The sequence below is a fragment of the Nomascus leucogenys genome, chromosome 4, assembly GCF_006542625.1.
Source record: "Nomascus leucogenys isolate Asia chromosome 4, Asia_NLE_v1, whole genome shotgun sequence".
NCBI lineage: Eukaryota > Metazoa > Chordata > Mammalia > Primates > Hylobatidae > Nomascus > Nomascus leucogenys.
The window spans coordinates 134,519,250-134,547,061 of record NC_044384.1 but is presented as its reverse complement, the minus strand read 5'-3'; the positions used below and the strand labels follow the sequence as shown (position 1 = coordinate 134,547,061).

Sequence of the window (27,812 nt, the reverse complement as noted above, 5' to 3'; positions counted from 1 at the left end):
CGGTGCTGGGTAGGATGCTGTTATTTCTTAAGAAGAATAGGATAGCTGTAAAGAAACCAGACATGATTGCTTGAGAATTTTCCTTTCAAAATGATAATATCACACTTTATATCATTTATGTAGCATTTTTCCTAATTTGACTTTTTATCTGGCTATGACTTTTAAATTCAGTTATAAATATTAGTTGCGTGAAGTGTTATAAAACCCATTTTTATTTGAGAGATACTTGTAAGCGAAAATATATGCTGCATTTGTCGTCTTAGCACTTCACTCTAAAGTGCATACTTAATGGTAGTTCATTTTAGATATGTTATTGATTGGATTACATTTTAAAAATGCAAATGAATAAGTGCTTTTATAGATGGCTGGGTTTTATTTCTTTGCCAGTATTTCTTCTTGGTATCCTGAAATTTCTCCTCATGTGAAGTGTACAATTAAGCATTCCTGCCATACTTTAATTAGAACTTTTATTCACTAGCATTGCCACCCCAGAGGAACAGAGTGGTGCAGAGGAGTTCATCAGCAAAATATACGCTAAACAATAAAAAAAAAAAAAGAAAACTTTTTCTCTAATTCTTTTAAAACCAAACATCCAAATAATAAAATAGTTTCTAGGTAGTTGTCTATCTTCGTGATCATGCTGTAAAAGATATAATCCTTATAAAAGTAATTTCATATAGTTTCAAAAATTTTATGTGATTATAATTCAGTGAAATTTGGGAAAGCAGAATGGCGTTGTCGTGATTACCTATTTTCTTATGTACAGATAAAATTAAATTCTGTCTCTCTGTTTGCTGTGAGTGGATTTTCATCATATTTGAAGAGTATATATGGAGTAAGGTGACTTAAAATTCAGACCGAACTGTGTCCCTCATCCCTTTGGATCCCGTGAGTCCTCTCAAAGAGCTGAATCAAAGTATGGCTTTTCACCAGATTTGTAGGGATGTGAGGAACGGTGTGACTTGGAATTGTGTTTGTAATGTACACAGCATGTTGGAAGTATTTTAGTGGGAAAGACAGTCCACTCCAGAACAGCTGAGCTGGAGCTGTAATGAGAGACACCTGAGGCCAACTGCGAGCATGAAAAAGATTTCAATTATGAGTCTCACACTGAAAGTCATAAGCTTGCTCCAAATTCCAGGGGCTAACTTGTGATCAAGTTTACTACTAAATGGGCAACTCCATGTGACCTGTTTTAGGAAGAAAGGCAGTCAGGGATTTATGTACTTAACTATGACTAGTGATTAGCCAGGGCATCTCCAGAGAGGTCAGTGAATGGGAAAAGATATAGGGCGGGGACCAGCTTGACTTAATCAAGGTCTTAATTATAGCATATTTTAATGAAATGCAACTTATTCCAGGGCTAATACCTACTGAAAATTAAGATATACAAAACAAAGAACTGTATGTCGTTCAAAGGAGGGAGAAGGGTAGTGATTCACCACAGCCTCCCATAAACTTGCCCTTTTGCAAATCCAAGAACTGAAGGCATTTTAACCGTCCGTAATTCATTGGACACCCTTTTAATTTATTCGTTCAAAAAATATCTATTGACAGATGTTGGAGCTTACATTTCTGATTGGGGGAAGGAAAATGAATAAAAAACATATGTACATTAGACAATTTGTTAAGGATCATCAGTGGCATGACACAAAGCAAAAAGTAGGGCAAGAAGGACTAAGAATGCCAGAGGAAGGTTTCGATTTTAAGTACAGTAGCCAGAGAAGGAGAAGAACTCATGAAATTTAAGCAGAGAACTGAAGGAGCTGAAAGATTTAACCATGCGGGTATTGTGGAGAAATGTATCTCAGGCCAAAGGAGTTTGATTTACAAGCACAGAGGCAGGGGTCAGCCCAGCATGTGTGAGGAAGAGCAAGGAGGTCATTTTGGCTGAAGTGTAGTGAGCAAGGGAAAGGGAAGTAGGTGACAGGGCAGAGATGTGGGGAGAAAGCAGAGATCATGGAGGTCCTCAGGCCACAGGCCACTGTGAGGACCTTGGTTTTACTTGGAGTGACTTGAGAATCCATTGCAGGTTGTTGAGTATAGAGGTGATGTGCTGCGACTTAGATTTGAAAAGACCTTTCTGGCCGCTGTGGACCTAGGCTACTGCGTCAATCCAGGTGAGCAATGATGGTGTGTCAAACCATGGCGTGGGCATTGGAAATGGTGAGAGGTGGTCCGATTCTGGATGTATTTTTACAGTAGCGACAGCAGAACTTACAGACAGATTTGAGTTGTGTAATAAGGAAAGGAGTCAAAAATGATGCCATTGTTTTTGACCCATACAACCGAAAGGATGTTCAATTGAGATGCAGAAGGCATCAGTTAGGTGGCGTGCAGGGTTGCATTAGATCTGGAATGGATATGCTGTCATGAAACAGAGATGCTGAGTAAGCAGTTGCACACATGAAGTTGGCATTTGGGAGAGAGGTATAGAATGTGGGAATAAATTCGGGAGTCTTCAGCAATAAGTGGATTTAAAGACTTGGCACTGGATACATTTGTTCTACCACATGTGAGAATGTAAATGAGCAGAGAAATGGACCAAAGATGACCAACACTGAGAGTTCAGGGGATGAGTAGGAACCAGCGAAGAAGACTGAGAGGGAGTGCCCAGTGAAGGGGAGGAAAACTGAGAGAGAGTGGTGTCTTGAAGCCTGGGGAGGAAAGGGTATCAAGGAGGAGGGAGGAATCAACATTGCCACATGTACTGGCCCATCAAGTGGGGGAGGACTGAGAATTTAACAATGTGCACATTGAACCCTTGTTTTGAACTTATTACTGACTCTGATGACTTTCAGTGTAATTTACAAGGTTACCAAAAAGAATCTCGTATACCAGTGTATGAGTTGCTGGGATATCTGAATTAATTCAATCCAAATTAGAAAGATTTTAGTCTTTTAGGCAAGCTTAACTTTTCTTATCTGAAAATAATCTACAGAAAATTTCATGAGCGGTAACCACGTCTGGTTTATGCACCCTTATAGCCCTGCTGTCTAACACAGAGGTTAACACGTAGTAACATTTGGGACATATGTTTCTCGGATGAATCAAAAGATGAGTGCCAGCTGAATTTGTTCAGTTTGAGCCCTCTGAGCAGGGTGGACATCTCAAGCAACAAAGAATGTTGAATCCTACATGAGGGGATTATGTATTTTGGCTTTTTACTGTTTGATCATCCAAATGTTTATAAACAAGCTGGTTTTATATATATATATATATATATATATTTTTTTTTTTTTTTTTTTTTGAGACAGTCTTGCTCTGTAGCCAGGCTGAAGTGCAATGACACAATATTGGCTTACTGCAACCTCCGCCTCCCAAGTTCAAGTAATTGTCCTGCCTCAGCCTCTCGAGTCGCTGGGATTACAGGCACCTGCCATCATGCCTGGCTAATTTTTCCATTTTTGTAGAGACGGGGTTTCACCATGTTGGCTAGGCTGGTCTTGAACTCCTGACCTCAGGTGATTCGGCCTCCCAAAGTGCTGGGATTATAGGTGTAAGCCACCACGCCTGGCCACAAGCTGGTAATATTTTTATGGTTTCACATATAACAATAAAAAATCTTTTCTTCTTTCTGGACATTAAAATGTTATCTGTAATGAGAATTTAGATGATAAAGTTAATTATAGAACTCACGTGAAAATTTAAAAGATAAATTATCTTCATATGTGTAATTGAATAAGTAATATCCTCATGTATCTATATAAAAATAATAATTTAAAATGTAAAATTTTTGCCGCAGTATACTTATAAAATAATCACAAAAAAATAAGTGGAATGTATTTACAGGAAACACTCCAACAGCATTGCCTAGAGATAACTGTAGTCCGTTTTACTAGTTTTCAGATAATTAACCCCAACCCGCCCTTAATATGCTAAAATTGTTACACTTTTTAGATTTCAAAAGACGTTCTAACATATCTTTCAATTTTCTTTTTCCTTGTCCCATCTTTCTTAGAGTATACTGAATATAATTTAACTCTGATTTAAGGTGGTAAATCCGAGATAGATACGTGTTTCAAGCTACTATCCAAGACCCTTGGAGTTTGAGGATTTTAGATTTACTTTGATCTATTTCCTATTGACTGAAAAAGGTCAAGGAAGACCGGAATTTTGGCTCAGCATTCTTTTGAATCTCAAGCGCTGCGAATCCGGGGAGACTCATGAATGAGCCACTTAGCATGTGGAAATGCCTAGCTAGGCATACACAGCTCAACAAAGCTTTGTTTTTCTCTGCTTATCACTTCTGGGGTTACTTTTTTGAGATATTAAACAACAGTGAAAACTTTTCAGCATGGAAATGACCAGAGGTAAGAAAACTTTAGCTAATGTTGATTTTTAACTTAATTTGTGGTTTGAGAATAAGCCCTAGAACAGATTATTTTTTTATTTTTTATTGTGGTAAAATATTGGTAACATAAAAATTTTCCATTTTAACCATTTTTAAGTGTACAGATTAGTGTCATTAAGTACATTCAAAATGCTGTGCGATCATCACTACCTTCCATTTACCAACTTTGTCATCTTCCCAAACTGCATCGCTGTGCGGTTAACACTAACCCTCATTCTTCCAGTTAACACTAACCCTCATTCTTCCCTCCCCCACCCCCTGGCAGCCACCATTCTACTTTCTGCCTCCATGAGTCCGACTGTTCCAGGTAGCTCCTATGAGTGGAATCATTCAATATTTGTCCTTTTGAGTCTGGTTTATTTCACTTATATAATATCTTCAGAGTCCACCCGTGTTGTAGCGTGTCAGAATTTCATTTTTTCAAAGGCTTAATAATATTTCATGGTATGTGTTTATCACATATTGTTTATTCATTAATGGAGGTTTGAGTTGTTTCTACCTTTTTGTGCATTATTGTGAATAATGCTGCTATGGACAGTATATAGAAATACCTGTTTGAGTCCCTGCTTTAAATTCTTTTGGTAGATACCTAGGAGTGGAATTGGTCAGTCATATGATAATTCTGTGTTAATTTTTTGAGGACACCATACAGTTTTTCTGCAGCAGGTGATTTTTGATGGAAGTGTCAACCAGAGAAGCCTATATGCCGTTGTAAACATGTCCAAATTTTTTTTTTTTTTTTTTTTGAGACGGAGTCTCGCTCTGTCCCCCAGGCTGGAGTGCAGTGGCGCAATCTCGGCTCACTGCAAGCTCCGCCTCCCGGGTTCACGCCATTCTCCTGCCCCAGCCTCTCTGAGTAGCTGGGACTACAGGTGCCCGCCACCACCCCCGGCTAATTTTTTTTATATTTTTAGTAGAGACGGGGTTTCACCGTGGTCTCGATTTCCTGACCTTGTGTTCCGCCCGCCTCGGCCTCCCAAAGTGCTGGGATTACAAGCATGAGCCACCGCGCCCGGCCAACATGTCCAAATTTGAAGGTCTCTAGAGGTATCCATGAGATGTATCAGTGTCACTGCAGCAATTTTTTTTTTTTTTTTACCATCTTGCCATTTCATGGTTCAGCAGAAAAGCTGATGGGCAGGGGATTGTGAAGAGTCCCATTTTGCCCATATGGTGGCCTTAATTACTGGGTAGTGTGTTCCTTATGAGAGTCCTGGTCGTCGGGCACACCCAGGACAGAAAACTCAAGAGCCTCTAGCTTACTGTATATAGGCAGGAATTTAGCAAAAGTTTTTAAGTAGCTAGAGTGTCCAGAGCGCAGAAATGACAGGTGGAAATTTAATCTCGAAAGAACATACTAGCAGGTGGAAGTGGTACGCAAACTGGTAAACAGGAGCGGTTGGGGAGGAGGGGGAAATATCACCTGAATACATGTGAATGCATGGTGTTAATCATGAACTAGATTCTGATCCACAGCACAGGGACTGAACATGATTTATAAATGAAGAGCAAGGTTTTTGTTTTGCCCAAAGATCCAGAGTAAGTGAAATGATTTTAGTAAGAGAAAGCATAAATCCATACATAAAACTAGGGGAGAGATACAGGCAGGAAACCTGAGATGCAGGTTACACATTGAGCAGAGGAAGAGACTCATTCCAAATATTGATGACTGGATTCTTCAATTCCTTGCATAATCTTTTTTAGAAGTTCTCACATTAATGAATATATGTATATAAATAGGTGGTACTTGTATAATATTACACTATTACAATATGTTGTGTCTTTAAGCAGTAGTCGTGGAAATCTTTCAACTGTGGGTGGCCAGATAATGACAATGTCAAATTTATTTTGGCTGTGACTGAATATACACACTGTTTCAGCTATTGCTGTCAGAGAGATTGGGCTAGTGCTGTAGGTGAATGCAGTGTTGTGCAAGAGTATGATTTGCTGCAAGTAAGAAGAGAAAGGCATTGTATAATTCCAGCTGGGATCAAAGAAAGATTGTGTATGTTTGCTTTGTGAATATGTGACAGTGAAGTTACAGAAGAAAATAGTGCTTCTCAATGACCCAATAATGAAGGGTGAGCTGGTGAATAGCTGGATACTCTAGAATGTTTTAATAGATGTTGTGACCCAGTGCTATCATGCAGCAATTACTGCTGGTGCTAATATTGGTTTAAATCTTTGAATTCATCTCTTCAAGTGTGCCACTGTAAATTTTATTCCAATGAGCTCATAAACACAAAGGTCAGAATTACATCCTTATATAGTTTCTTTCTCTGGAGAGTTGTACTCATAATAAGAGTCAAATAATTTTATGAACCTAGAAATAATTGGATTAATTTTTAAATGTGTTATGTGTGTGTGTACTCAGGTCGTATAGTACTCAACATATAGCTGCTAACCCTGCTAGATGGTTTTAGAATGTTGCCTGTTTCCTTGGAGATGCAGAAAAGATGCATTGGTTTTTGTGCTTAATATATCAAATAGCTAGTAACGTTTGGTCATGAAAAACAAGGAACTCTCAACATTGTCCTGTATGATAATTCTGAGTATACCAGATAATAAGAAACTGATGTAAGGACATTAAAAAATACTCTACAAAAATTGTTTTGACTTGATTGTATATGTTTTTTAAGTGGTGGAATAACCAATGTACGTGTGGGACTTTTTGCATGTTGCCAATAAATAAATACATCCACACATATATGAGAAAGTTGAGTGTTACATTGGGCAAAATAATCATTGAGGCACTTCCAATTCTAAAATTTTGGTTCTGACTAATAAGGGCAGTATTTCAGGACATAAACCCCTAGTTGACATTTCCCTTGATCGTAAACAGCCATTGTGTGGAAAGCAGGCGGATCTGTGTTGAGGGTGTAGCATCCACCATAGACTTACATGGTTCTACGGAGTCAGTCATGGCCTCTCTGGTCTTTCCTCAAGAAGGGCATCTGGAATTGGAAAGGAAGGGGGTGGGGCTGAAAAGATTCAGTGATTATAGGAACTTGGAGTTGAGTTGTAGCCATGTGTAGAAAAGGAAGGACCCATACAACTCTATCTAAGCAGGAGAAGTAAACTTACACCTGCCCTCAAATCTGTGCTACTTGCTGGCACTGGGAGCCTATTCTATTTTAATTTGAGACAGGGATTATAGGATTCCATCGAGTAAGCTTTGAAATGAGGACACTAAGATCAGGGGGCCAGCCCTGAGATCAGATTTCCTTATTTATCTACATTGCTTAGTGCAGTCAGTGATACAGAAATTGTCCTTCCCTTTGCCAAGATGAAAGTGGCAGTGAGTTTTTCAGGGCCGTCATTATGAGGTGACGTCTTTATTCCTTTTTCAGAACTGATAGATTGAAAGACCCACACATTCCTAATGATTTAAATACAAACATTCAGTGAATGTTTACCCAGCCTTCAATTAGATAAGTTAGATTGTACACCATCTGTTTCTGTCGAGTAGAGCTGCTTAGCTATTTAGAGCAATGATTTGGTCATCAAATTGCTACAGAAATGATGTTGAATTCCACCACATGGGACAACATGAATGAACCTGGAAGACATTGGGCTAAATGAGAAAAAGCCAGTCACAGGAGGACAGATACTGCATTCCTCAGCGTGTATGAGGTATCTAAAATAGTCACCTAAAAGAAACAGAGACCGTTTGGTGGTTACCAGGGGCTGGGGGGAGAAGGAGATGGGGGGTGGGCTGCGGTTCAGTAGGTATAAAGTTTCAGTTATGTTAGATGAATAAGTTCTGGAGATCGGCTCTACATCCTAGTGCCTATACTCAACAATACGGTGTTAACGCACTTACAATTATTTCAGAGAGTAGATCTCAAGTCTTCTTAATGCAGTAAATTATAATAATAAAGAAACGATGTTGCTGAGTGGATGAGAAGAGAAACGCTTATAACCTGGAGACCTTTATAAATGTAAGGATTAAGAACTACCAACCAGGACAGATCCATATTCTGTCTCTCTTAATGTCAGTGTCTACATGTGAGAAATGTGTTTTAGGAGTGTGCCTGTGTAGTACAAACCGGAGTAATTATCATTCCTCCTTTCTTCTGCTGAGGATGGAGGTCACGAAGCCTATCCCATCTCTTACTGTTTCTAGTATCACCATTTTACTGTTGCTCTAGGAACCCAGAGCCCCGTTCCTCCCCAAATTCTTGAAGTGGGATGGTTAGGAAAGTCCATATTCAGGTACTGCCCTGAAATATGGCCAAATATTTGAATTTTTTGTATCCAAAGTTTGTAAAATTATCTGTTTGCAGAGGTTTTAAGTTGGTTGGTGGAGCAAGGGTGACAACAAGAGGACATTTTAAACCCTACTTTCTAGAGTGACCCAGATCAGAAGTAACAGAGAGTGGCAAGAGTATCAAGCACAGACCAAGAACTGAGAGGAAGCAAGGAAGAGAACGGCTGCCCAGGACAAAGCAGCCCAGTGGCTGCGAGGCATCCGATGTCACAGATCCTGGGAGGCCACACAGAATCCTTGCATGAGTTTTGGGGCCAAACAGGACTATATGTAGATCCCATCATGACTTGGATGACGTTAGAAGTTATATCTCTGTGAGACTGTCTTCTCAGCATTTGAAATGATAATAATACCAACCTCACAGATTGTTGTAAGGTTTAAATGAGATCAACATTCAAAGAATTGAGCACAAGGCCGGGTGTGGTGGCTCATGCCTGTCATCCGAGCACTTTGGGAGGCTGAAGCAGGAGAATCATTTGAGCCCAGAAGTTCAAGAATAGCCTGGACAACAAAGGCAGACCCTATCGCTACAAAATAAAATAAAATAATAATTTAGCAGGGCATGGTGGCATGCACCTGTAGTCCCAGCTACTCAGGAGGCTGAGGCAAAAAGATTAATTAAATCTGGGTGGTCGAGGCAGCATGAGCTCTGATTGCACCACTGCATTCCAGCTTGGGAGACAGAGCAAGACCCTGTCTTAAAAAAAAAAAGAAAAGAAAAAGAATTGAGCACAAATTCCTGGCATAGAGAGCATTCAACCAATGGTCCTGTAAAGCTGCAGTCTGAATTTGGAGGATGCTGCAAGCTATATTCTGTGCCTCCAAAATTCTTAGGTGAAAGTCCTGAACTCCAGGACTTCAGAATTTATTTGGAGAAAGGGTCTTTAAAGAAATAATTAAGTTAAAACGAAGTCATCAGAGTAATCCCTTATCCAATGTGACTTGACGTCCTTAAAAGAAGAAATTTGGATACAGAGAGTCATCGAGGGAAAATGATGTGAACATACAGAGAGTAGGTGGTCATTGCAAGCAAAGGAGAGACACCTAGGAAGAGACCAACCCTGCCGACACCTCAATTTGTGCTCAATTCTTTTTCTTCTTCTTTTTTTTTTTTTTTTTTTTTTGTTTTAACAGAGTCTTGCTCTGTCTCCCAAGCTGGAATGCAGTGGCTAATCACAGCTCATGCTGCCTCGACCACCCAGATTTAATCAATCTTTCTGCCTCAGCCTGCTGAGTAGCTGGGACCACAGGTGCATGCCACCATGCCCTGCTAATTTATAATTAAAAAAATTTTTTTTTATCTCCATCTTCTAAAGTCCAGAAATGTGAGAATGTAGATTTCTATTTAAGGCACATAGTCTGTGATACTTTGTTATGACAGTTGTAGCAAATACAGATATTATCACTGACGACTTGGAATGCGATGAACACCTGGTCTCATAGCTGAGCAGGTAAGGGAGGAAAATCAGGGCAGCCTTGGGTCTACTGTGCTGGAAGGGAGATGTGTTTGGATGTTGCCCTCAGTAGGCTTCCCTTAACACACAGTCACTAGTTTTTGTTATATTGTTAATAGTGTTATGCAGAAGCTTTTGATGGCTTATCTAGAGGCCAAACCACAGAAAGCAAATCTTTTGGGTCATAACCTACCGTTAAGAGACTTCCCATATCTTGGTTTTTATGACTTAACTTAGTATTATTCATTTTTGTGTTTGGCATTGTGCTATTCTTTTGGGTTTTTTTTGTTTTTTTTTTGAGACATAGTCCGGCTCTGTTGCCCAGGCTGGAGTGCAGTGGCACTATCTCAGCTCACTGCAGCCTCCGCCTCCTGGCCTCAAGGGATCCTCCCACCTCAGCCTCCTGACCAGCTGGCACCACAGGGGTACGCCACCACACCCAGCTAATTGTGGAGTTTTTTGTTTGTTTGTTTGTTTTGGTGAAGACAGAGTTTCACCATGTTGCCGAGGCAGATCTCAAACTCCTGGGCTCAAGTGATCCAACTGCCTTAGCCTCCCAAAGTGCTGGGATTACAGCTGTGAGCCACCACACCCAGCCACATTGTGCTATTCTTCAGGAAAAGGTTGCCAGTAATTTCTGGGCCATTTTCCATAGTTCTTTGATAATTTCTAGCACATGGTTTAGCTCAGTATAGCTATTTAGATATGTGTTCTGAGGTAGAGGCTGGGGAAATCATCACACTCCATAGGGCATTGGCGTAGGACCAAAGCATGCCAGGGCCTGTTAGAATCTGGCAGGGCGTAGTGGGTTGCAAGTGTGGGTGGGGTTGACAGGAAAGGAGCTCTGGGAGAGGTAGGGCAAAAGTTTAAAAATTTACTGGTTTAGTTTTTTTCTCATTCTACTAATTCACCCACATTGTAATTTATTTGCATTTTTCTGCTTATTCACGCTTAAAAGGCCTTCCAACAGTTTATTCCTAACAACTTGCCATTTCACGCTGCAGAAAATTTTAGCATTAGTACGTGCTAATTATTCACTATGTACTTCTTCCCCTAGATTGTTAATAAACCGTTAGCACTAAACTTTAGGAAACTCCTACTCTTAACATGTCACAGTTTGGTGATGAATTTATCCTCCATATTTGATGAACAGACCTTAATAATGCGCCAAATTCTATTCTAGGTGCTTTTACCTTCTAGTTTAATTCTCAAAAGAGCTTGGTGAGATAAACATTGAGATAATGTTCAGAGAGTCTAAATAACTTGTTCAAGGTAAAACATCAGACAGGATTTAAACCTCAGTGAGAGTCATGGAAAAGACACAAATAAATGAAAATACAGGTTGTGTGAGATGCTAAGAGACAAATAATGTATTGCCATAGTGATTGCAGGGTCTAACTAGACAGGAAAAGCTGGTATTTAAACTGCAACCTGAAGGATGATAAAGAAGGAGCCAGGCGTGGAGTCAGGTGTGGAGCTTTTCAGACTGGGCAAAGACACTAAGGTTTGGTGTGTTTTTGAAACAGGAGCTCACTGTGGCTGCAGCTTAGTGAGCAAAGGGACTAGTGACCAGAAATGGTCTTGGAGGACAGGGAGGAAGTGCCAGATCATGCTTGACCACTGAGGCTGAAGTAAAGAGATTGGACTTTATTTTACTGTAAATTGAGTGCAAAGCCTTGGGAGGGTTCTTAGTGAGATGATATCATTGAATTGCATTTTAAATGAGATCATGGTTTTCTTATTGCAAAATGAATTTTCAAGGAATTTTGTGGGGATCCATTGAGGTAGTGGATCGCCTTGCCCCGTGTTTGTAGTTAGACTATTAGGAATATCAGGACTGGCTTGTATGTTAACTGAGAAAGTACAAACTGAAAACCATGTGTTTGGAATTCAAGTTTTGCACCGTCGAAGACTTACTGTTAACCTTTGCTTCTATTTTGAAGCTACTTATCTGTCCTTGACAAAGCAGTTCCTGCTAATTTACTGATCAGTTTGTTGTTAGAATGGCTTTTGCCTTAGATCTTTAAAAGTTAAGATTTTTTCCCCGAGAATACATCAGGGTAGGATTTAAGATAATTTTATAGCCAGAGAAACCTTCAAGGTAAAGTGCAAATTTTAGTTTAAACAATAAAATTAAAGCGGCGCTCAGCTGAGTGCCGTGATCAAGAAGATCACACATATTGGCAGGATTGGCCTGGAGTCCGGGTCTCCTACCACCCAGTTCACTGCCAGTGCAGAGGATCAAGGGAGGGTACAATGTTAGCTTGGTTAAGACACAAGAAAGCCCAGAGTGACAGAAGCATCATGCACAAGAGGAAAGACGTGTGAGGTGAGTTTGGAGAGAAAGGCAGGCGTTTTGAGTTATCAATAAAATCACAATGATATATGAGGACAACAAAGAAAAAAAAGAAACAGTTTGACTTAAAGTATAATAAAAATATAATATGTAAAAATATATAAGTAGATAGGTTATAAAGAAAATAAATTCAAAAACGTATTAGGAAGAAAAGGGTACCGTTGCAATTAAACTGAAAATGATAACGTGAATAACATATTTTTCTTGCATGTCATTAAATAAGATCAGGAAGGGGTGTCAATTTTGACCTCTAATACACTAAAAATGAACCAGAGATTTTTGGAAAGTAGCTAAAAGGACAAAGGATTTGGCTTCAAGGGGTTCCTCTGGCCAATTTTGTCAAAGAATTCACTATGAATTTGACAGACTGTTTCCAAAAGAAGAGCATAATTAATTTTGTTAGAGTAATTTGAGTACAGAAAATTAGCTTAGGGAGGGTGTTGGTGACCTTGACACAGGTGATTGCAGTGGAATCCTGGGGAATTAGACCAATTGGAGCTGGAGGAGGAGGTAAAAGGAGGTTGGGGGTAGAGAGAGTGATTTTGGATGATTATTAAATTTTCCTGTGAAAAGGCCAGAAATGGGATGGCAGTTAGAGACATGAAGTCAAGGGACAGATTTTGTTGGGACAGGAGATGTTAAAGCATATTATAAAGATATTAAAGCATAAAGTATTTTTGTCATAATCTTTTGAATGTGAGCTACTTCTGTGAATTAACTGAAAATGTTTTCATAACTACATCCTTGTTATTTCAGTTAGTTGTTACTTCTAGCTGAAATGATATCATAAACGCTAAGTTTCAGCACAGAGGTAGAGTCTTATTTACCATTTTGTTCTCAACAGTATAAGCACAGTATAGTCAATTAATGTTTCTCAATAAATGAGTTAAAGATAAACAGAAAAAAATGTAGAGCTTGGCTATAAAATTATCCTTAAGATTCATTCATTAGGACCAAGTCTCTGTTTTGGGGTGTGTGTGTTTGTGTTGGTGTGTGTGTTTGTGTGTGGGGGGGCAGTATTCTTCATTATCAGATGTCTGAGGCTAGGCTGGAAATTGTGTAGTGGTTTTATATTGAAAAGTTACTGTGTATGAGCAATAAAGGTAAATTATTTCTCCAAAGGAGTGACATTGAATTTGAAGACAAGAAAAAATTCAGATTAAGAAAATAAATGTTAAAATCACAGCAATATACATTTGCAATAAAACACCCCCATATCACATTGTTTTAGAAACACTTTACTGTTCTTTGCTAATTCAAAAGGGGGAGTACATTTTTTGTCTATTATGAAGGCGTAGTAGCACACAAGTAGCCATGTAAGTATCTGAAAGCTTGAATTTTGGATGTATTTATGACTAAAAGTTCAACTAGATTTAAGTTACCATCCGTTTACTAGGCTGCTGTATCTCAATAGATACCATTTAGGACTGTAACACTTTAATAATAATCACCAAAGCCAATTATTAAATAATCAATTGGTAAAAAATATATGAGTGGAATAACCTTTGAGATGATCCCCTGCTTTTAATCAAGGTTGAATTTAAATCATTCTAGACTAAATCAATTCTATTATACTATATATATATATACACATACACACACATCCTATTAAATCTTTTTCTGTGGAGAACCCTTACTAATACATAGGTCTGGAATACTTCCTTCATAAAAAGCTAGACAGTAAATATTTTAGGCTTTGCAGTCCATACTTTCCCTGTCTCAGCTACCTAACTCTGTCATTGTAGCACATAAGTAGCCATGTAAGTGAATGAATGCATACATGTTTCAATAAAACTTTATTTATAGAAACAGGCATCTAGCTGTATTTGGACCAAGGGTTCTAGGATTAAATGATTGCTTGGTAGTTCAGTCAAAAGAGATAAGGGAAGTATACATTTGAAAGGATGTTTCATTCAAGCCAGGTTGGATTAAGGGGCAGTTTGTTATCCTTTTCTATATTATGGGTTATTACTTTGACAGTCTCACTCTTTAACTTCAGTTTTACCTGTTTTATTTTTACATAAGGATTTCTTAAAGAACAATTAATGCTGTAACAAAAAACTGTCACTCTTATCAGTCTTACCAATTCTAAACTGAGGACTAATTAGTTCAGCCTTTTTATCTGTGTCCTACTCTGTTTCTTTCTCTCTTTTTTTGAGACAGGATCACGGTCTGTTGCCCAGGCTTGAATGCAGTGGCAGGATCACAGCTCACTGCAGCCTCAACTTCCTGGCCTCAAGTGATCTTCCCACCTCAGCCTCCCAAGTAGCTGGGACCATGGGTGGGCACCACTATGCCTGGCTAATTTTTAAATTTTTTTGTAGAGATGATGTCTCACTATGTTGCCCAGGCCAGTCTCAAGCTCCTGGCCTCAAACTGTGCTCTCACCTTGGCCTCCCAAAGTGCTGGGATTAGAGGTTTGACCTGCTGTGCCTGGCTCTTCTCTGTTTCTTGCAGGAATGATTAGTGGCGGTGGAGAGGGTGAGCATAAAGCGCAGCCAGATAATACTACTGATGACCCAAACTACAAGCTTTGTAGTATCAATGATGGTTCTAGATTTTAAGATGAATTTCTTTTTTTTCTTTCCTTTATTTCTTCTTTTTTGTTTTAAGAGACAGGTCTCACTCTACAGCACAGGGTGGAGTACAGTGATGTGATCATAGCTTACTGCAGCCTTGAACTACTGGGCTCAATCAGTTCTCCTTCGCCCCGTCTCCCAAGTAGCTGGGACCACAGGCAGTGCTACTATACCCAGCTAATTAAAAATTTTTTTTGTAGGGACATAGTCTCAATGTGTTGTCCAGGCTGATCTCTAACTCTTGGCCTTAAGTGATCCTCCCACTTTGGCCTCCCGAAGTGCTGGGATTACATGTGTGGGCCGCCCAGCCCAAAATGTAATTCCTGAAGGCCATAATTTTACTTTTAGCAAACAGGAATGTTCTTGGTAATTATAGTAATAAATTACCTTTTTCACTTTCTCTCTTCCTATATACCATCTGAGGCCAAGAAAGTGCGGCAATTCCCACAATTAATCACAGAGGAACTGAAGTTTTGGAGGTATATTGGAAGATTAGAAATTGCCAAAGCAAAATATTATCATTGTAGGGCATGGACCAAAAAGAAATTAGGCTAATCCAAGATAAAATTAGGCAAATAAGTGTTTGAAATTAAAATTAAAATTGTGATTCACAGTGTTACTATTGTGTGTATTTAGATGGTATGAATGGTACCATCCACCAGATGTAGGATTGGTAAATATTTTAGTGTAATAATAGCAATTCTCTTAATTCCCAGGAATAAACTGCACCTAACTTCTTTGGGGTGGATATAAGATTTTGGTCTTTATTTTTTTTTAAAGTAATTTTTTTATTCATTAAGTTAAACAGTGCCTATCCAAAATAGATTCTTTCACATTTAAGTTCTCAAGAGAACTACTCAAGAGAACTAACTGGCACATCAGGATCGAAGTTTTAACATCTCATCGTTACTCTGTGTTGAGAACGAAGACCACCTTTTTGGTTTAAACAAGTTTCTGAAATGACACATCCATTTAAAAAGGCAGTTGACTTAAGATAATTCAGATTTACATTATTTTTCACCTTTTATTTTCACTCACCGAGTCTGTTTTTATTCAACATTTTGCATTTATGTCTTTCAGGAGCCTATACAAATATTACTTTTCTCTTTGTAATTTGTCTTCAGTTTTTAGCCCCCTTTCCTGTATGTTATACATTACAGTTAATATTATCAAAGTGAAAGATTATATATTATAATTGTACATTCATGGGACTTACTCTACTCAAGGCTCTATGTTAAGTACATTCTTTTCTTTTCCCTTTGAGTTGTCACTACAGCCCTAATGCTGTTGCTGCGGCCATCACCCTCATTTTGTCGTGGACTAAGTGGGATAGCTTGTGTAAGCGAGCAAGTGGTGGAGGCAGGATTGGACCTTGCCTTCTTTATCCCCAGCCGTTGCTCCTTGGTGCTGTTATGCTTAGTAATAATCTCTTTTCCATTTTGACAAATTCAACTGTAAAAAGGTACAATACTAAGGAAGAACCAAAACCAAGGTGGGGGGTGGAGGGAACCCTGTAAACTTATAGACCCTGTCTGTTTTCAAAGTTGCATGAAGTCCAGATGAAGCCAGTGTCTCCCTCAACCTTTTCCTTTTTAAAGGAACAGGAACCATTTTGTCTTCTCCCTCTCTCCTCTCTTTAGAGAAGTGGTTTCTTCACCTCACAGAAGAGATTACTTTCGCTTTTGTCAACTGTGAGTTGAGTCCTACAGTGTGCTAAGCTAACATGGTAATAGAAATAACTTTTCTCTTGAGTTTTTCATGCCCACAAAAGAAAAATGAACACTTCTCATATGTCCACTTTGATATACCAGTTTTATGTGATTCAAATTAGTTGTCATGGTCTGTTTGTCTAAGTCAGTCTCTTACTCAATAAATATTAATGGGGCAGATGCTGTGTGCCAGCTCTTGTGCTTTAATGAGGAATTAATTTTAATATGATCCAGCAGAACTCGAAGTTGTAACATTTTTGTCACATACAAGAAATGTTTAAATTGAAAATAAAAGAATTTCTAAGATAGAATTAATGTGCTACTCATTGTGACTTTGAGAATAAAGCTCATTTGCTTTAGTAAAAACTGAGTGAACCTCAGTTTGACAAAATTGAAATAACTATTAATTTATCTCAATACTGGTTTAAAGGAAATGGGATAAAGAAGGCTCTACAACACTTGAAATTTCTCTATGGTAAAATTGGAGAATAGGTATCAGCATCATTGTTAAATCAACCAAACTGAAATTCTGTCTGTGAAGTAAGAAAATTAAATAATCCTGGATTGAAACTCAAAATCCACATTAAAACCAATAGTTATTTTTAGAAGACCTGTCCCAATTATGTTCAATATTGCTATTTAGTCTTTGTATGATTATAAATAGTCAAATTATATTTGATTACCATCTATATTATTTCAAAAATGAGTCTCTATTTTTCATATATTATCTTTATATACATATATATTAGAAAAGTGTTTGAGGCTAAATTTGAGCAATCTTTTCTTAAACATTTACTTTTGAGCAAAAATATTTGCATTTGACAATAAGTTTGTATTTTATGTGTTTTTACACTGTGAGAAAGGAAACTTTGAACTTGACAACTGTGCGTTAAACGGAAAATTACAAGGTAAATCACTGATTTACTAATTAAGTAAACATGGTTGAGAGAACATTCATTTCCTGAGTATCACAAAGAAAAACCTTGTATAGTCTGTGTATCTGTTAATGAGATAAGTTAATTTGCAAACTTTGATAATGTTACTTAATCAGTGGCAAGTGATAAAAATGTTGCTAGTATTTATTAAATCATTTAAAATAGCTATATGCAACTTTATTTGAAATATATATATATATAACAGATACGAGATTTCTGCCCAGAATGTATAAAAGGCTCTCAATAACTAAGTAGGCCAATAGAAAAATAATCTTTCACTTAGAAAGGAAATCCCAATCATAGTATTTTAAAAATGATGCCAAACTGCACTAATAATAAGGGAAATGAATGCTAAAATCATGATTTTTGTTTAGGCCTATGATGTTGACAAAAATTAAACAGACTTATGTTTACAGGAAATTGAACAGGCTCATAATCTTGGCGAAAGTGTAATTGGATACAGCCTTTTGAACTGTTCCATTTCATTCTACAAATGTTACACAATTATTTACTATAAGGATGAATTTATGTGTAAGTTGTGTACTTTTTAAAAAATAGAACATTTGTGGATTTTGAATTACATTTAGGGAAAAGCAAGCTGTGAATGGCAAAAATAATAATAATAATAGCTTTAAAAACAAAGTCTTTGCATATCACGTTTATAGAGTAGTGGTCTGGGTCAAAAAGATAGCAACTCGTATCAACTACACCTTTTTTCTTGTTGTCGTTTTTGAGATAGAGTCTCACTCTGTTGCCCAGGCTGGAGTGCACTGGCGCGATGTTGGCTCACTGCAACCTCTGCCTCCCGGGTTCAAGCGATTCTCCTGCCTCAGCCTCCAAGTAGCTGGGATTGCAGGTGCACGTCACCACACCTGACTAATTTTTTGTATTTTTAGTAGAGACGGGGTTTTGCCATGTTGACCAGACTGGTCTTGAACTCTTGACCTCAGGTGATCCACCGGCCTTGGCCTCCCACAATGCTGGGATTACAGGTGTGAGCCACCATGCCCAGCCCCTAACTATACCTTTTTTTAAATGTCATTTTGTTTTACAGTTTTCAGTTCTCTCAACTCGAGTCAGTGGAGTAGCAAACACATTTTTATGCAAGCACCAGCACCTCTGGAATGGTCAGTAAGGGTCATTCATATATAAATGCACAAATGGAGTCAAATTGCTTTTCCTTTCCTTAGATTAGCTCCACTGAAGGATTGGAAATTTTGATCCAGAAAAGAGTTGTCAATTTTGGAGCACTTTTGAAGACAGGGTGTAGTCAGTGTCTAGAGAAAATGCATAGCTGTGGCGGTAGGTTGAGATATTAAAAAACAGGCTTGCCTCAAGCCTTTCCTGTGCCCTCAGATGAGCCGCTTCAGGGATTCTATGAGAAAGCAAGCTCTGACTAGCCTCTGACTTACAAGCGGACTTGTAGAACTGGCCATTTGTAAATCAAAGGTCATCCACGCCTGCCTGTCTCATTCTGGAGATCAGAAATGTTAAAAGGAGTGGAGAACCTAGGAAGCATGTACAGATGCCACGTCTAGGTTGGTAAGAGATCTGGAAACCATGTATTAGTTGGTGCAAACTAGAACATTTAAGGGGGGACACTATAACGCCAAATATGTGAAGATCTGTCATTTCGATCTTCTGCTTATTGCTATGGTTTGGAAACCTCGATATCACAGGTAAAAGTCACAAAGCAGCAAATTTCAACACCCTGGAAGGATAAATTTTCTTATTCTTAGGGCAATCCAACAATGGAACGGGCTTCCCTCCAAAAAACTACGGGCTTCTGCTAGCTCTAGAAATGCCTGAACTTATATTCGGTAGCTGTCTTGGGCAGGAGATTGGTTAGACTGAGCAATCTTAAAAACTTCTCACACTACCTTCTGGTTCCAGGCTTCAGAAGGCAGCACATTTCATTCCAGCACCAAGGCCTGAGATCCTGTGCCCTTTTGAAAAGCTGAATAAGGACAAAAATATACAAAGTTAGACTTGGTACAGCTGAGATAGGGCAAAACTTCCAAAGACTGTAGTACAAAGAGCGAGACCAAATGAGAAACCAAATAGACAATACAAAAGGCGTACAAATGTCTTGATTACTAAATACAGCTTCTTGTCGCATCTTGTTTTAGCGCTTGTGGCCCCTGTCCTAATCTATAATACCTGCTAGCTTGGAATATTTACAACAGCCCCTGAGGAATGGCAGTTTCCCAGCATTGCCTGGCCTCTCATCGTGCAGTAGGAAGCAAGTAAAGTCACCGTGCATAAGCATTTGTACTTTTAGAAATTAGGGGGAAAAAAAGAGTATCTGCTGTGGAAACAACATTTTATTCTTTGTAGAAAGCTCACCAGGTGGTTGCCAATTTATCAAGAGCAATAAATGCCTGTGGAAATGTAATGACCTGGAGAGCATTGCTTTTATCTGAACTCTATAGTTGGAAGGAAAACCAATCAACCAAATGATACAGAAATAAGACCCCCAAGGGGAGCGCTTGACAAGTTTTGTTCCGCAGCACAGGAGCCAGGGCTGAAGTGTGCAGTGGAGGCATGGCTGATTGCAGCCTGCAGCCTTTTCCTCCACCCTCTCTCCACACTGTGCTCACCTCTCCTCCAAATAAAGTTGAATAAATATTTAGAGAATGTTGGTTTGAAGGGAAGCCAAATTATTAAGCTACTTAAATGCCTTATGTCTGTGTCAAGCCCTGTTTGCCATAAGCTTCATATAACCTATTACCTTTTTTTCTCTTTACAGTGTCCATGGAAAACACTGGCGAACAAGGTAAGCTAGATTATATTAATGTTACAGATTTTTTAAATGGTTTGAAAAACCAATTGTATTCACTTAGATTTGGTGGGGATTAATACATTATTCTTTGAGAATGTGGAGACAAGCTAGAGTTAAAGATATCTCATTTCTCTTAAGTTTGCAGATTGAATTCTGTCAGACACTTGGCAAAGAATTCTATCCTGAAATGGCTGTCATTGTGCCACAGATTCTTAAGGCTTTGAGGTATAGGGATATCAACAATTTCCTTTCCTTATTCAGATTATTAATTTGTAACTGAGTCACCTACATAATTTATGAAAAATATTGTTGGCTTTAGTCATCTCACACAGATTTAAGTGCCTTATTGAATAATTCAAATTTTTAACGATTCTATGAGTATCATAATTCTTTAGAAAAATTAAAAATTGCTATTAAAGTTTTAAAATGCCAAATATGCTATATTTAAATTAGCATATTTTATTCAATGATATCTTACAGAATTAAATTGTGTATTAATGTATTACCCAGAAGGAATCATTATCACCATATACAAAATTAATATTTAAAATTTGGGCCGGGCACAGTGGCTCACACCTGTAATCTCAACACATTGGGAGGCCAAAGCAGGCAGATCATTTGAGGTCAGGAGTTCAAGACCAGCCTGGCCAACATGGTGAAACCCTGTCTCTACTTAAAGAAAAATACAAAAGTTAGCCAGGTGTGGTGGAGCATGCCTGTAATCCCAGCCACTCAGGAGGCTGAGGTAGGAGGATTGCTTGAGCCCCAGGGGGTGGAGGTGGCAGTGAGCCACTGCACTCAGCCTGAGTGACAGAGTGAGACCCTGTCTCAAAAAAAAAGGAAAGAAAAGAAAAGAAAATTTTGGATAGTATTTCAAGACTTTATAACACCACCCAGAGTGTGTTTATATGCATTACTGAAAAAAGTATTCAGAACACTTTTTTAAAACAATTGTCCCATGTGATAAATAAGACACTTGAACTCCCACTGAAGGAAATCTCTTTGTCCAGATGTTCTCCATTTAAATGTGTTATCATTATACCAGCTTTGACTAGAGCCAAGCAAATAAGCAAACAGCTTCTCAAATAGGAACTGTCTTTGTTATCTGTGTCAGTAAAGCAAAGTTCTTAAAGCCTGAGTGTTTTAACACTTGTTTTTAATGCTGTGTTTGCTGTTTAAAGTTGCAGGCATAAATGCCTCATTTTTAGAATTTAGAAAAGGTCCTTGTTAGTGATTTTGCCAATAGTTGGTCTGTCTGCAGATGGAAGGCTTTTATTCATGGGCATAGATCTCATTATGCATTTAGGAATTTTTGTAAAAACTCTTGGCTTTGGAAATAAATTCATTGAGTTGTGTTTATTCTAGTATAAAGGAACTTTCATAATGTATTATAATTGGTAATTTGGTTATTTTAAAACAAACAAATTGTTTGTGAATGTCGTAATTTTAGTATGTATTTGCATGTTATAATGATAATTATGTTTCTTTCATTTTAGTTGTGTGCCTGATGGCCTATCATCTACTTTTTGCAATGTTTGTCTGGTCATACTGGAAAACTATCTTTACATTACCAATGAATCCTTCAAAAGAAGTAAGTTAAAATATTAACAAAATTATTCTAAAGATTGAAATCAAAAATACTGATGTATTATTGAAGCATGAATTTTATTTTTAATGTTGTAAACTTATTGAGTGTAGTGACTTTTTAGATTAAAAAAATTAATATGTCTGTTAATAAATACTTGAATTTTCACCTGGAAATATTATTTTTTTCACCATGTGAGCACTGCATTTTCTGTATTAAATCTGTTATGAATTCTATTTCCACTTTAGAGTCAGATATCAGGATGGATGGATAGGTAGACAAAGATAGATAATAAAATAGAGCTAGAAGGTAAACATAATCCTATGATAATTATCATATTAAATGTGTATTAGTTGGTTGTCAGCCGCCAGAAACAACAACAACAAAATAATGGCTTAGCTAATCTTCTCTGCATTCAAAAAGTCTGTAGCTAGTCCACAGCTTCCAGGTGCCCACATTCCTTCTATCTTGTTTCTCTGCCACGTGTAGCCTCCATTTCCAAGGTCCCCTCTTGGTCTAAGGGGGTTGCTGCAGTTCCCACCATCACATCTACATTGTAGCCAGCAGACTAAAGAAAGTAGGAAAGAGGAGAAGTAAATGTCCTTCTCTTCAAGAACACTTTCTAGACATTGCTGATGTCATTCCCGCTTACATTTAGAAGTTGGTTATATGGCCACATCTACCCACAAGGAAGGGGCAGTGTAGCCTTTCTTCTTGATGACCATGTTAAACATGAGAGAAGAAGAGAAATACGGTTACTGAGAGACAACTAGCAATCTCTGTTCCAGAGGGTTTTAAGTAGGGTGATGGATCAAATTTGCATGTTGAAAAGATCATTCTGTTTGTTTCTGGATCATGCATCTTGGTTAAACGTTCTTGGAGCAAAGAATTGTGTCTCACTCATTTTTGTATCCTTGGCGTATAGCCCAGTACATTGTTGAATAAAAATATACTTTGCTAACTTTAATAACAGTGTAGTTTTAGTAAGCCAAGTTTAAAAAAAAAAAAAAGCATCACTGTAGACTGTTTGCCGAAGTAATCAGTTTGAAATGCAACTTTGGTCAAAAAAGCCAATAAATATGCTATTTGGCTTGGGAGAGGATGGTAAAAACCACAGATGTTTGCACAGAATTAATGGTATGCCTGGCTTAGAATGCTCTATCGCCTGTTTTTCTTCTATTCTCCACTTCTTCTTTCCCAGTCTTTTTTTTCCCTTCCTCCTACCATATTTGCTTCTTTTCCATCATCTCTCGTAACCCTCATCCTGTCCTTATAGTAGGTTTGAAGAAAAATACTGACTTCTATCATGGGTAGTCTCATCCACTCTGGTAGTTTACATACAACCTCTGTTTTGATAACTCCCAAATTTGTTTTGAGTTCTAAACTCCCCCTTAAATTTCAAACTTATGGATCCCCCTGCCAAGCATAGCTTCTTGAGAATTCCACCGACACCTCAAATACAAGACATCAAAAACAGAAGTCATCACCTTCTTCCTCAGGCTGTGACTCGTCTGTTTCTTATGTCAGTTAATGGGCAGTTTATCACTGCTCTAATTCTGGATCTTCGTCATCTCCCTTGTCTGAGACGTTGTATTCTTCTCCTGGTGATTTGGTTATTTTAAAACAAGCAGATCATTTGTGAATACCGTAATTTTAGTCTGTACTTGCATATTATAATGATAATTATGTTTCTCTCATTTTAGTTATGTGCCTGATGGCCTGTCATCTACTTTTTGCAATGTTTGTCTGGTCATACTGGAAAACCATCTTAAGGTTTTCTGTTTACAGCCTTGCCTACCTTTCCTTCCCAGAACCCTGCAAAACTTCATCCAGTACCCTGAAGCTGGAGTGGTCCTCCACCCCGGTCCAAGCCACAATCCTCTCTCATTTATACATTTGCAGTAGCCTCTTAACAGGTTTTTTTTTGTTGGTTTTTTTTTTTTTTTTGGTATTTTGTTATTTATTTATTTATTTATTTTGCCTCCCCTCGTATATTTTCAACACAGTAGCCAAAGTGATCCTTTCAAAAGACAAGGCAAATCTCTCACTTTTTTGATGTCTTTATACAAATGGTACCTTATCGTTGAGGCTGTGATGACTCAGCATAGAATAACAACCCCACCACCCTCGGCATTCCCTGCACCTTACCTTCCTGGATTTTTCTCCATAACATTTACCATCATGCAACACACTCCATATTTATTTGTTGAGTACTTTTAAAAATACACCATCGCTAGAATGTAGGTTCCATAGGGCATGAAATTTATCTTTGTTCACTGCTTCATCACCAGTGCCTAAAGTAGTGTCTGACCTATAGAAGGTACTCAAGAGATACTTTTTAAGTGACTGAAAGTAGGGAAGAAGTTATGCATACAGATGCAGGTTTATTTTTATGACCTTGGCAGGAAGTTGAAGTGACTTCTAACTTCTCTCTAAAATTATATATGACATCATTGGCTAACAATGAAGACATAGTGGGTTAATTAAGGGTTGGGAGAGGAGAGAAGGTTTGAACTAGTGGATTGGACAGAGTGGCAAAAGGATATGAAACACAAACACGGAAGAAAGAACACAGCATTGAAGGAGCAGTCAAATTGATGACAGTGACATTATAATGGTATCAGGCTTCGTTGTGTGATTTTTCTACAAAAGATATACCTTATTCATACAACTGTGTGAGATAGATATTATTTTTTACTATTTTACAGATGGAGCCATTGGCTTCGAACATGAAACAATTATCTTAAGGTATCTAGTGCTACTGTGTGGGAGAGCTAAGTTTCAAACAAAAGTCCTTTCAACCCTTGAGGACACTTTCTCTTCGCTACACCATGCTCTAGTATGGAGAGCAAGCACAATGGGTGGGAGTGCCTAGGACTTCAATTGAAGCATGTGGGAAAATATAGCAAAAATTTTTTTACATATTATTCATTTAATATTTGTGTTTTTTAAAGTTTTGTATATGAGGTACATAAGATATTAGCTGATAAAATATATACCAATATACTTGAGCCTGGGAGATGGAAGTCGCAGTGAGCCAAGATCGCACCACTGCACTCCAGCCTGGGCGGCAGATCGAGACTCTGTCTCAAAAAAAAGAAAGAGAAAAGAATATATACCAATAAATACTCATCTGTTAGCAGTGTGATCTCATGTAATTTTTTATGGCTAGGGGAACATGATCAAAAGAGTTTGGAGACCACTGTTAGGAAGAAAGAGCCCTTGTTTGGTGGTTAAGAACCTTAGAATATTCCCTTTATAAAATGCAAGGTCTTGGGCTATTCTTTTAATTGATCAGCTGTTGGAGACCTCTCGCTTGTAAAAGGAGGATCCTGAACTTAGAACATGTGAATTAAAATTTGCCCTTTTCATAGCAAGTCTGTTAAAGTGATAATAGTTTTTCGTTCGTAAGATTTTCTCAATATAAAAGTAATACAACTGCACTAAATTATATTTTGAAAATGGAGACTAGGCAAAAAGAAAAAAGGAAAAAATCCATTACACCAGTTCAAGCACTTTACATTCTGAATTTCTTTGTAGTTAAAAAAAAAAATCCGTGAGTACCTAATAGGTATATATATTTATGGGGTACATGAGGTATTTTGACACAGGCATGCAATATGTAATAATCACATCAGGGTAAATGGGGTATCAGTCACCATAAGCATTTGTATTTTGTGTTACAAAAAATCCCATTATACTCTTAGTTATTTTAAAATGTACATTTAAATTATTATTGACTGTAGCCACCCTATTGTGCTATCAGATACTAGGTCTTATTCATTCTTTTTTTTTTTGAGATGGAGTTTCGCTGTGTCACCCAGGCTGGAGTGCAATGGCATAATCTCGGCTCACTGCAACCTCTGCCTTCCAGTTGCAAGCGATTCTCCTGCCTTAGCCTCCTGAGTAGCTGGGATTACAGGTGCCCGCCACCATGCCCAGCTAATTTTTTTATTTTTAGTAGAGACGAAGTTTCACCATGTTGGCCAGGCTGGTCTCAAGCTCCTGACCTCGTGATCCGCCTGCCTCGGCCTCCCAAAGTGCCGGGATTACAGGCGTGAGCCATGGCGCCTGGCCCTTATTTTTGTATTTTTAATAGAGATGGGGTTTCGCCATGGTAGCCAGCCTGGTCTCGAACTCCTGACCTCAAGTGATCCACTCGCCTTGGCCTCCCAAAGTGCTGGGATTACAGGCATGAGCCACTGCGCCCAGCCTTATTCATTCTTTCTAACTTTTTTGGTTTTGGTACCATTAACTTTCCCCACTTCTGTCCCAGTTCCCCACTACCCTTCCCAGCCTCTGGTTGCCATCCTTTTATTCTCTATCTCTATGAGTTTAGTTGTTTTAATTTTTAGCTCCCACAAGTAAGTGAGAACATGCAAAGTTTGTCTTTCTCTGCCCTGCTTATTTTACTTAACATAATGACCTCGAGTTCCGTTCATGTTGTTGCAAATGACGGGATCTCATTCTTTCTTTTGTGGCTGAATATATTCCATTGTGTAAGTAAACACCGCATTTTCATTATCCATTCATCCGTTGATGGACACTGCGGTTCCTTTCAAATCTTGGCTATTGTGAATAGTGCTGCAATAAACATGGGAGTGCAGATTATCTCTTTAACATGCTTGTTTCCTTTCTTTTGGGGATATACTAACAGTAGGATTGCTGGGTCATATGGTAGCTTTATTTTTAGTTTTTTGAGAAACCCATCATAGTAGTACTAATTTACATTCTCACCAACAGTATACAAGCGTTCCCTTTTCTCCACTACCTCACCAGCATTTGTTATTGCCTTTATTTTACTTTATTATTATTTTTTGAGACAAGGTCTTCCTCTGTTGGCCATGCTGGAGTGCAGTGCTGCAATCACAGCTAACTGCAGCTTTGACTTCCTGGGTTCGAGCAATACTCCCACCTCAGTCCCCTAAGTAGCTGTGACTATAGGCGTGCATCACCACGCCTATCTAATTTTTTTTTTTTTTTTTTGTAGAGATGAGATTTCACTCTGTTGCCTAGGCTGGCCTCAAACTCCTGGGCTCAAATGATCCTCCAGCCTTGGCCTCCCAAAATGCTGGGATTATAAGCATAAGCCACTGCACCTGCCCTTTGCCTATCTTTAGGATAAAAGCTATTTTAACTGGGGTGCGATGAGAACTCATTGTAGTTTTGATTTGCATTTCTCTGATGACCATGGATGTTGAGCACATCTTCATATACCTGTTTGCCCTTTGTGTGTCTTATTTTGAGAAATGTCTATTCAGATATTTTGCTCATTTTTAAATTGGATTATTAGATTTTTTCCTATAGAGTTGTTTGAGCTCCTTATACATTCTGGATATTAATCCTTTATCAGATGGGGAGTTGGCAAATACTTTCTCCCATTCTGTGAGTTGTCTCTTCACTTGATTGTTTCCTTTGCTGTGCAAAAGCCTTTTAACTTGATGTATCCCATTTGTCTGCTTTTGCTTTGGCTGCCTGTGCTTGTGGGGTATGATTCAAGAAATCCTTGCCCACACCAATGCTTTGGAGAGTTTCCCCAATGTTTTCTTTTACTGGTTTCATAATTTGAGGTGTTAGATTTAAGTCTTTAATCCATTTTGATTTTTGTGTAGGGCAAGAGATATGGGTCTCATTTCATTCTTCTGCATATGGATATCTAGTTTCCCAGGCAGCGCTTATTGAAGAGACTGCCCTTTCCCCAGTGTATGTTCTTGGCACCTTTGTTGAAAATGAGTTTACTGTAGATGTAAGGATTTGTTTCTGGGCTATCTGTTCTTTTCCATTGGTC

The 27,812-nt window shown here is 38.3% G+C and overlaps 1 protein-coding gene across 3 annotated transcripts in view; it reads left to right on the top strand.

Annotated features, from left to right (window-relative positions):
* Nucleotides 1–27,812, top strand: part of ZDHHC2 (zinc finger DHHC-type palmitoyltransferase 2) — a 78,700-nt gene that overhangs the window by 7,972 nt on the left and 42,916 nt on the right. For all 3 annotated transcript variants that reach the window (XR_004029813.1, XM_030812333.1, XM_003256703.4), the window contains exons 2-3: nt 20,407–20,433; nt 21,936–22,030. Coding sequence is in view for 2 of the 3 variants with exons in the window: in XM_030812333.1 (XP_030668193.1) it covers nt 20,407–20,433; nt 21,936–22,030 (122 nt within the window). In the remaining variant the exon portion in view is untranslated. The remainder of the gene's footprint in view (nt 1–20,406; nt 20,434–21,935; nt 22,031–27,812) is intronic.